The sequence below is a fragment of the Strongylocentrotus purpuratus genome, unplaced genomic scaffold (genome assembly GCF_000002235.5).
Source record: "Strongylocentrotus purpuratus isolate Spur 01 unplaced genomic scaffold, Spur_5.0 spur5_scaffold_13, whole genome shotgun sequence".
NCBI lineage: Eukaryota > Metazoa > Echinodermata > Echinoidea > Camarodonta > Strongylocentrotidae > Strongylocentrotus > Strongylocentrotus purpuratus.
The window spans coordinates 13,574,868-13,586,033 of NW_022145598.1; the positions used below are offsets into that span (position 1 = coordinate 13,574,868).

An 11,166-nucleotide genomic window follows, 5' to 3' on the forward strand; every position below is an offset into this window, starting at 1 on the left:
TTTAGGGTTCAAATCCCAGCTAGGCAACAACGTACTTTGTCAAGATATAAATCTACATTTGCCACTCTCCACCCAGGTGTAAATGGGTACCCGATAAGACAGAGCGCTATGCTGCCGACTATGAACGGGGTAATAATGTTCGAGCGCCAAGAGCACATGGGGCGTGACTGACATGAGCGTCATTGCTGCGATAGAAATATAGTAAAAATGTTCACTGAAAATGAATGCTCTAATATGCCCCCATATAATATGACAACGAATATCTAAAGGTTTTCGACTATAAACTTTTTTTCTTCAAAATCCCATAATCCGATTTGTATGTGCAGTGTGATCTTCACCAAGAATGGATGAATTCCCTTACATTTTAAACTTTTCAAATCTTCATAGATTCAACCTTTTCCAGTTGCTTCCCGACAGATTCTTTCACACAGTGATTTCAATACAAGTACTCAACTTTGTTTGTGTGTAACATGCCAAAACTTGAAATAAATCATATCTGTACTTTGGTCAGGGGGAAAGGAATACAGTAGTTACATTGCGGATGGTGAATAATTGATGATGATATTTTGACAGAATCGGTGTCAAATCGGTAGCTTGTGAAGATATTTCATCGTGAACGGTTTCACTCTCGACAGTCCTGAAAGTGACTTTCTGATTTAATGCTTGGCTTCTTGAAATTTCAGTTTAGCTCTTAAAGCCAACAATGCCATATATTCCTCCTTTCTAGTTTTAAGATATCACTGGATATATAGCAAGAATTCCGTGCATTCTAGATGGCCGTGCAGCGTTTTATTTTCCAAAAATGGTATCTAAATCCTCATAGTTATCAGATTCTCGTAACACTTTGCTGCCAAATTATTGTCACATAATGTTTCATGTACATGCATGTGACACCTGTCACAACCCTTCATATTAAAGATAAGCGTGAGTTCTGGTAATTCTCACAGAATCCAACAAACTTAGTGTTCAAGGTTTCAAATAAATGACATGTGCCGAACGATTTTGGAAGAAAATGTATAGGGGCTGAGTAATGAGCATAGAAAGATAATGAAATCAAAATAAGTAGGCCTGTCACTATGTGCTTAACAGAGGTTACCATGTGCAAATGAGAGTTGTGGTTTTTATTGAAGATGCATTTCGGCAAATTTCTGTGAGGTTGTTTCTATGTTATTGGTTCAAACAATCAATCTACTGCAGGATAAATAATCCAGAATGAATTATAGCCATGTTCTCTCGACCCAGATACGATGCCCATACCAGAGTTCGTTGCATCTAAAGATCGGATGGTGTGGTAATGATTATAATTAAAAAGGTCCGTAGCACCTTGTTGTTACACTATCACATGATTTACTTATATTTCCTATGTATTCGTCACAACTGACACAACTTGGTACTGTGGAAACTGGTAGATGCTCTTGACTCTCATACTAGAGGTCATAGGTTCGATACTCGTTAGGCGCTTACACCTTTGGACAAGATGTTGTACCTCTTATCGTCCCTGGTGTAAATGAGGACCTGGGATATTTCTGGGGTAATGACAACTACAGGGCCATCAGGAAGAACAGCATTGATGCTACTGAGGCATCAATGTATAAATGAAATTATTATTCTTATCATCATTATTATTACTATAACTATCACTAACAGGTAAATAGCATCACATAGTTTAATACACTATTTCTACTCTACTCTACTCACAATCTTCCACTACAAGCTAACCTTCGCAGTTCTTTCACCCAAATTAGTACTATGACTAATTACAGTATGACGTCATCCTCTTATCAACCGTACGATACATATTTCTTCCTGCAAAGAAGAAACTATCTAGCCTTAATGAGCCTTTGGGTTATTTATTAACCCTATAGAGATCTTTTAATCTCGGCGATGATAAGTAATTGTGGGGTGTGGAACCGAATCGTTCTGCTGCAAGTTCGATGCTAGTGTATCGGTCTATTTGGCGCCTGCGAATCCTCTCGACCGGTCGCTAACTTCGTTTCTTGCTTCATCGCTTTTCGCGTATACAACACACAGCAAAATGGCCGAAGAAGTAGCTGAGGTAAGGGACGAATTTTATTTACAACATTATCAGTTCATCATCATCGTTACATTCTCATGTTAATCATCATAAAGTTTAAACAGACCTGCTTCCCGCAAAATAAGAAGAAACATAAATGTGAGTCAGAGCGTTTAAACAGAGCGTGAAAAGGATTCAAATAATTTTCAAGTTGGTCATGGCTGATGTGTTCTATTTTCTTGATGGAACATACGAAAGATATCAATCTCATAGATCAAAGATATGATAACATTAACGTTTAACTATACTTTTGTAATGTGAAAACATAATTATCGTCCCATCAATAAAAACAAATGAATTTAACCACGCAGTACGTTCCTAAGGTTTTTATTTATTTTACTTTTTGTATCAATAAAGTTGTGTTTTCTAGCTGTACTACCAATCATTCAATCAACCAAATAATCAACAAGGACCCAGTATATAAAAGAGTTGCGATTGGTTCAAGTCATTCACAACTTTGAATCAATCGCAACTGTTTTATTTATAACTTTATTTTCATTCAAGTCTTCTTTAAACAGGGTAGTCTTCTTAATAACTTATATTACACAGAACATAAGACAATTAGAATATAAATATCAATACAGAATACAAAATATAGAAGGCAAATATTAAACACAGAAATAAAGCATAACTCCTAAAACTTCTTTACAAAAAAAGTTTAAGACTGTGTACTTTATACATAGGAGTTGGGATTAATATTAAATTGCGATTGATTAGAATCAATTTTTAGAAGAAGAAGAAGAAGAAGAAGAAGAAGAAGAAGAAGAAGAAGAAGAAGAAGAAGAAGAAGAAGAAGAAGAAGAAGGAGAAGAAGAAGAAAAAGAAGAAGAAAAAAGAAAGAAAAAGAAGACGAAGAAGCAGAAGACGAAGAGAAATACGAAGATGGGGAGAAAAAGAAGAAGAAGTAGAAGAAGAAAACCAAACTGGCAAGGAAGAAGTCGTGACCTTCCCTTCTATATATAAGCAACATTTTGTAGGTTCGTGGTCAAATTGATATGTATATATTTTATCGCAACCAATGCAAACATTTGTTTTTTGAATCACAAGAAAGGTATCGGTGTCGTGTCTCCCAATCCCCTTCGAAATTGTCGCCGTGTTTTTCTCTCTCCTTATGTGAGATATTAATAATTGATAAGGTTAATATGCAATCACATATCCATTTCAGACTTAATGCAACTGTCAATATTTGTTTAGCCAGAAACGATATTGTTTTAAGTTCTTAAAATCTGTCCTTATTTCTCAAACAGCATGATATTATATGCACCGTCTCTTAGGATAGTTTGGAAGTATTGCTACCTCATACTTGCTAAACAAAAAATCATCTCAAATATTCATTTCCATCAATTTCTCATGAACCCATCTCCGGGATAAAGGAGGGGTATATATATATATAGAGAGAGAGAGAGAGAGAGAGAGAGAGAGAGAGAGAGAGAGAGAGAGAGAGAGAGAGAGAGTGAGAGAGAGAGAGAGAGAGAGAGAGAGAGAGAGAGAGAGAGAGAGAGAGAGAGAGAGAGATGGAGAGGAGTGGTTAAGTTGCGTATACAGAAGTTGATAAACAAGGGGGATGCGATGTGAATCCCTTCCATAGAGGAAGACACAATTTAATATGGGCAGTCCTGGCGCCGCATGGCACTGAACACAGCAAACAGATAAGTTGTTTGTTTTGTCTGTTGTTTAGTTGGGGGGGGGGGGCTCAGCTTTAAACAGAGGGGAGGGCGCACTTGAGCTTCCATCCCATTCCGCATTCCGGATACGCCAGTGATATAGACTTCAGAAACAAAATAATAATTAAATAGTTTGAAACAAACAAAATAAAACTGAAATTATAATGAAAAATATGAAATAATTATCTCATTGTAAGAAAATGGCATGTATGTTTCTTTGCTTCTAACGCTTTGCCAGGTATCAAACACTGCTTGCAATATTTTTTGTATGATGTTTTCACAGTTATCAGTTCACGTTCAACCTGCCCGGCTTCCAAACGACTAATTACACGGAAGTATTCAGATCTCGTTTCTGTATTATTTAATTACCGGTTTTATTCAAGTAAATTACACTGTCTGCTAGGTTACACACCCATGTCTGCATACTCATTAAGGAGACAAATGAAATAAATGTAAATAGCAATGATCATCATTACAGTCTCTGTCTCTGTACATACAGTGTAGTGCAGAAGACTTTAAACAGAGCGCCACAAGAGGGAGTAGCTGAATGTCTTGCAAATGGTTTAGGAGACAAACTTACAAGCACACCCACGCAACAGAACATGTTGAGTGGTAACAAACACAGATAAACAAACAAACAAACATACAAATAAACATACAAAGTGTTATTCTAAACTGTTACTGGCAAATGAACATAGCAGCATCATTTTTTAAAATAAATATTATTTGTTTAAGTTGTTGTCCAATGTTGTGTGGCTCAGATTTACGAATAAATGAACCTTGCTGAACATATGAGAATAAAAATAAATAAATATAAAAATATAAAATATGGGGAGCTGGGTGCAATTTGTTGGGAATAATGTATTTCTATACGAATATTCATATTCACTTCAATAAGATCTCATACACAGACTACCAAGCCCTATACATGTTTGCAGTTTTGTCATTTTATTTTAGCAGACGAATGCTACGTGTCGAACTTGTGACTCATGCGAATAAAATAATGTGTGAAAAAACCCTGCTTTTGTTACGTTGTTGAAATGAAGTAAATGAAGTAATTCCTTTTTCCTTATTTTTGGTAATTATTCATGTTAATCAAGATGAAGCAACGCAGGAAAGGTGAAATTTACCTCAGACAATTAGAAATCTTAAGTCTTAATTTTGCCGATGTGCATATAAGGGTGTACTTTAAATGATCGAATGCTATAAATACATTTATATTTTCCTATAGTCAATAAATGCCAAACTCTTCCGCACTATTATCATTCAACCTCCTCTCTCTCTCTCTCTCTCTCTCTCTCTCTCTCTCTCTCTCCTCTCTCTCTCTCTCTCTCTTTTCTCTCTCTCTCTCTCTCTCTCTCTCTCTCTCTCTCTCTCTCTCTCTTCTCTCTCTCTCTATCTCTCTCTCTCTCTCTCTCTCTCTCTCTCTCTCTCTCTCTCTCTCTCTCTCTAAGTACTGCTATTTCGAAAGAAATTAATAAAAACTTCATTAAATAAAATATAATAGATGACGTTTCAGATTCTTGATTTACTCATTGGAAATGGGTATCATGTATTACAGTACTGCTATTACAAACAGCCTTGTGACCCTGTAGAGTCTTAAGCTGTAACACATGAGTACATATACCGCGTCTAACATTTCTCATTGCAAAACGCTTTTTAGCGGAATTAATATTGTCATAATCCACGACCATCTATTTATGAACAGCAGAGCGAACAGATAGATATACGAAAATGAAAAAAAGTATCTTTGTAATTTTTTTAAGCAGACATTTTGTTTTTCTGTACACCCCCACCGTGTTGAACGGGTATATCACAAACTTATCACAGGGGTTAGGTATACAGACTTCTGAGCACGTACATGTATCTCTCCTTGAGACTCTTTTTCCGTGTTTTCAAGTATTTCTCTTTGATAAGGTCAGTTAATGAGTTACCGTGAGTACACAATACGTAATCTTCATTAACCGATAACAAAGCTAGTTAAAAGCGGTTCATTTAGACTGAGACGATTAATACATGTATGTTGAAATATGCAGAGGTGTTGTGGTTCAGTGGTTCTCCGGACTGTGAACCACAAGGTACAGGGTTCGAATCCCTATCACAGCACTACTGTCTTTTGACAAGACATTAACCCCATACACTCCACCCACACATAGCTGCATTACTACCCTGGCTGTGTATTAAAAGCTGCGCTATTGATTCTCAACATTTCAAACACTACTGTACAAAACTCAACTGATTTCACTCAAAATCGGTACTTTAATGACAATTGATGACACCTAAATAGCAGTAAAATACAATTTTTCTCAACTTACCGATGTTAGAAAGAATAATTTAAAAATTCAAATTGTAAGCCTATTTTCATACTTGCCGATCAGCCACATTGGCATGATCGTGTGCATTTGTGTATAATGAGTGTGTAAAAATTCATGTGTGCAAATGCTGCCTATTTACACGTAGTGCAGTGCTAAAGGTCAATACGCATTAGCATTGACTCTCTATGCTTTAGTGCACTCCACCCAGGGTGGGTGCCAGGCAGGAATTCATTCCTCAAAATGGGGTAAAAATAAAAGAGTGCCAGGAGTAGCACTCCATTATACAAGAGTGGCAATATGCCAGACTTAACCGCTAAACAAGACTCCATTATTAGTATTTATTTATCATTAATAATTGCTATGGGTATCATTCCACGGTCAAAATCATTTCATGCACTCCCAAAATGGTTGCTCATAATTAGGTGAAATTCAATCTACTTTGCAGCTCCATTAACTGGTGTAAAGATCTTGAATAATAATGTCTTGAATCTCCTGAAATTTAGCTTCTATTACACCTAAATCTATTTTATATAGGGTGATCCTAACCTATTCTTGTCTAAGTAATACTTTAAACTTTGACCAATCCTGTCAATCAATAATTGATCCTATGTTGTTGTTGTTTTAGTTTTTATGGCGTGTATTCTTCATTTATGAATATTTACGCCATAGTTACGCCTATGATTGCTTTTATAATAGTTATGTTCAGAGTTATTCAATAAATTAGTAAAAATGTGCAGGGTTCTTGATAGTATTTTTGCAATTAATTGTATCCTAAAAATCTTTCATCCTGAAAATACTACGGTATCTATTACTAAGATGATTGAGTACAGGAATTCATTGGTTCAATATATGGATTTCCTGTTTTATAGTTAACTACATTTTGATAATATTGTATACGAAAAGAAAATGAAATTGAAGTTCTGCTGTAGTCTCAAGATAGGAGCTAATGATTGACTACCAGTGAAATAGCGTGGGTTAGCGCTCTGGTTATACTCCTTGTATCAAACACGATTTCATAAGCCAACCGTTTAGGGAATGGTGCAGAAATTGTCTTATAATCCGTGTTCTTGATATTTACCTGCTAAATCTTTCCCTTTCACCCTTTCACATTGTCTCTATATTTTACCCCTCTTCTCTTATCATTCGAGAGGGTTGGGGATTAGCCCCATGTCCAATTTATTTACTGCTCCTCTACTGACTACATCTAATTTTTATTTTGTGTATGTTTGCACTGAAGGACTTACAAGATGTACATTACTTTTGAAGATTTTATTTCCTCTGTTATTAATCATTGACTTATACTGTTTTTCCTTTGTTTTATTCTTTGACAGTACATCATCAAGTACCGATTGGCCCGTGCCGATCTTGGTCTCGAGCTTTTGGTAAGAATATTTGTTCAATTATTATTTATTTCTGTGCGGCATGATGATGACGTCATTGCTATCAAAACGTGACGTATGAGATGATGATGATGAAGTGGTAATAATGATATGACTACAGAGGAAACGAGGGGAGGGGGCGGGAAATGATGAGGGGTGGTGATAAAGAAAAGAGAGAGGAAGAGAGGGGAAATATGGAAATAGGGGAATATGGGAGGGGGGAGCAGGGGCCGGGAGAGAAGGAGAAGGAGAGGTTGGGGTGGAGGAGGAGGATGAGAAGTCGAGGGGGAGGGATAAGAAATACAAGGGGGTGATGATTATGATGATTATAATGATGACGATGATGATGAAAATGATGTTGACGTTGATGATGGTTATAATGGTGATAATGAGGATGATGATGATGATGATGGTGGTGGCGTTGATGATGATGGGGAGGAGAAGGAAGAGGAGGAGCAGGAGGAGGAGCAGGAAGAGAGGAAGGAGTAGGTTTCGATTGGAAGGAGCATAAAGAAAGAAGGATATGACAAAGGGAACGAGAGGGTGTCAAAGAGCGGCAGGGAATCCTTGGTGCCCGGTGCTTACGATGAATTTGAAAAACATCTTAATTATATCAAGACGATAGTGATAATCGCATTGCTGCTATGCTATATGATTCGGTCATTTTTTAAAATGTTAATGGGGTTGATGATACAAAATTAATGTCATTAATATTTTTGAAACCGCCAAACCATGCTGTCAAAGTTATCAACCGAATCTACTATCCGTTTTATTATAACTTGGTCTACACAAAGACACAAAGGTTGACTGTGTTAAATATTCAGTGCCTAATATCGGACCACTTTTCACGTTGCCCTTTGGATATCTGCGCTTTTTTGACCCCTCCCCTCCCATCCCCTCGCACTCGATTAATCTCATTAATAATTATATATTATTAACATCATTAACCCTCGGTCGAGACGCTCTGTCAATAATGATTACATTCTCCTATCTCTTTAGGTAAAATGTTATCCGTGGTAACATGAGGAAGTAAAATCATTTAAAGATGCATATGATGCACGTGGTTCATTAAAAGTAATATCTTGCACATAGGCATATGAGGTGGGGTGCTAGGGGATGCAGCCCCTGGAATTCTCGAAGGCAGCAAAATGCATGAATGTCCTCACTTTTGGGCAGCGAGGTTTTCGTCTGTCATTTTGGTCGGGCAGCGGAGTGCCCGAATAGTTTTTTATTCGGAGAGTAGGTATTCCACAAATATTCTAACTACACAAAAAGTGTCAATTCTTATGTGTGCTCACTTCGATCGCGCGGGGAAAATGAAGGAACCGAAGACTTGATATTCAGGAAGAAGGCGTCAGCCTGCCCCCCCCCCTCCTTCCTCTCGCAAAATGGCCCCTCAGCATATAACCGACCCAACTTTAAAGAGTAAGAAAAACCGAGAAGAATTAGCTAGGAATTGAAAGAGGAACCCAACATCATTTTGTTGATATATATTTTATACCTTTTTTATTAACTTATTCATCTATTTATTTGTATTCATTTATCTATACATCTATTCTTTTCTTTCTATTTGTTTCGGGAGGGGGGGGGGGGAGGGGGAGAGGAGCTGACGATATTTTTGTATTGAGGCCCAAATCCCTCATTTAGAACTACTACTGCCTCCCCCGGCCTGTTCTTAATGTCTTGTCACACCTACGCCATCTGTGATTGTTGTTGATGCATTCTTTATTCATGATATTGTTATCCAGGGATGTATCCTAGAGTGGGAGGATTTCGACGCCGAGGCAGACGCCGTTGCACTGCAAGACGCCATCCGCGGGGCAGGTAAGATCATAATAATGATTATAGTAGTATTAATTATGATATTAAAAGTATTGATTATTATAATAATAATAACAAAAATAACAATAATAATATAGATAGTAGTAATGTTTATGTTTCTGGCGCACATATCCACCACGAAAGATGTTCAATGTGATCGTATCCATGTATTTACCAGGGCTGTAGATGGGTTACCGATTTCGGTGCCCATAGCTTTCAAGGAATTCCTTCCAACCATTTAAAACCTGGGTGGAGAGTGGCAAATGTAAATTGATGTCTTGCCAAAGGACACTAGTGCCGCGGCGGGATTCGGAGCGCGACACATGAATGTGATCCACAGTCTGAAGACGTATCCTCTAGATCACGACACATCTACATTATGAAGAGGCTGGCAAATAAAATCAACCCTGTCTGTAAAGGCGATCAAAGTACTATACGATTGAAGACATGGAGGAACAGTTACCTTTCATGAATGTTATATTCATGTATTTCTTGTAGTTTTGTATATCACCATCATGTGTGTTACATGTATGTCATCATAGAGGGCGTATGTGGAAAGCAGGTTTTTTTTTTTACTACCCTCTATTTTAAATAAAACTTGAATAAATAACTGAATAAATAAATGTCAACATATTCAGTACATATCCCTTTCGCACCGTTTCAAATACTTTCGAGAAAACATCTTGAGGGCGCTCTTCAATATCCTACTTTTGTTAATACCGTAGAAAGAATTTTAGGTTACGCAATACGTCATTGCACTATTCGCACACTTCGATGATGAACAAGGCTTGACTTTATTTTATATTCTTTGTTTTAATTTTTTTGTTAAGGCAACTACTTTAGAAAGGTGGCTTTTAAAGGCATCGTTAAACAATGTTATAATCTTAGATGCACGGCCCTACGTGTCATCAGTGTCTGTGATATGGTGTAATATTGAAGTCCTACACAAAAATCACGCTTCAAAATGATCAAGAAGTGTCTCAAAAAAGTAAAAAATCTTTGAGTGACCGGTTTTACCATACTCGTTTTCCCTAATAGACTGTAGTGTTGTGAAAACCGTTTGGCAAACGCAAAATTTGGTTTCGATTTCAAATCATAAATATCTTGATAATCAGACAGGCGAACGGCTTGTAAAAGTCATGGGGTTCCTGACTGACCTTAAAGGTTTGTAATTATCATTGCAGCATGAGCTAAATCCAGGATTTAGTTTCTGAGACAAAGTTACCGGATCCCTTTAAAGAGTTCACGTATCTCAAACTGATCTCAAACTTATATCATTAATCAGGTACTGATGAAGACGCAATCATCGAAATCTTAGCTAACCGAAACAATGAGCAACGTCAGATGATCGCCTTCAAGTACAGGGCTTGCTTCGGCAGGGTAAGGTCATCATGGATGCCGACACCGTCGTCATTACCATCACAATCTCAATGCTGATGATGATCATCATCACCTTCACCACCGTCATCATCATCAATGCTATAATCATCTTTATCATAACCATCAAGATTATCATCGTCAACATCACCGTCGTTATCATCATTATCATCATCATCATCATCATCATCATCAATATCATCGTTAACAACACTATCGTAATCACCATCATCGCCATCATCATCATCATCATCATCATAATCATCTTTATCATAACCATCAAGATTATCACTTAACACCACCGTCGTTATCATCATTATCATCATCATCATCATCATCATCATCATCATCAATATCATCGTCAACAACACTATCGTAATCACCATCATCGCCATCATCATCATCATCATCATAATCATCTTTATCATAACCATCAAGATTATCATCGTCAACATCACCGTCGTTATCATCATTATCATCATCATCATCATCATCATCAATATCATCGTCAACAACACTATCGTAATCACCATCAT

General features: G+C 37.0%; 1 protein-coding gene across 1 annotated transcript in view; it reads left to right on the top strand.

The window, feature by feature from the left end:
• Positions 1-1,941: 1,941 nt before the first annotated feature.
• Positions 1,942-11,166, top strand: part of LOC577898 (annexin A13) — a 17,489-nt gene continuing 8,264 nt past the window's right edge. Inside the window, exons 1-4 of the mRNA XM_030982954.1 lie at positions 1,942-2,056; positions 7,385-7,435; positions 9,181-9,256; positions 10,539-10,633. Coding sequence (XP_030838814.1) covers positions 2,036-2,056; positions 7,385-7,435; positions 9,181-9,256; positions 10,539-10,633 — 243 coding nt within the window. The 5' untranslated portion in view covers positions 1,942-2,035. The remainder of the gene's footprint in view (positions 2,057-7,384; positions 7,436-9,180; positions 9,257-10,538; positions 10,634-11,166) is intronic.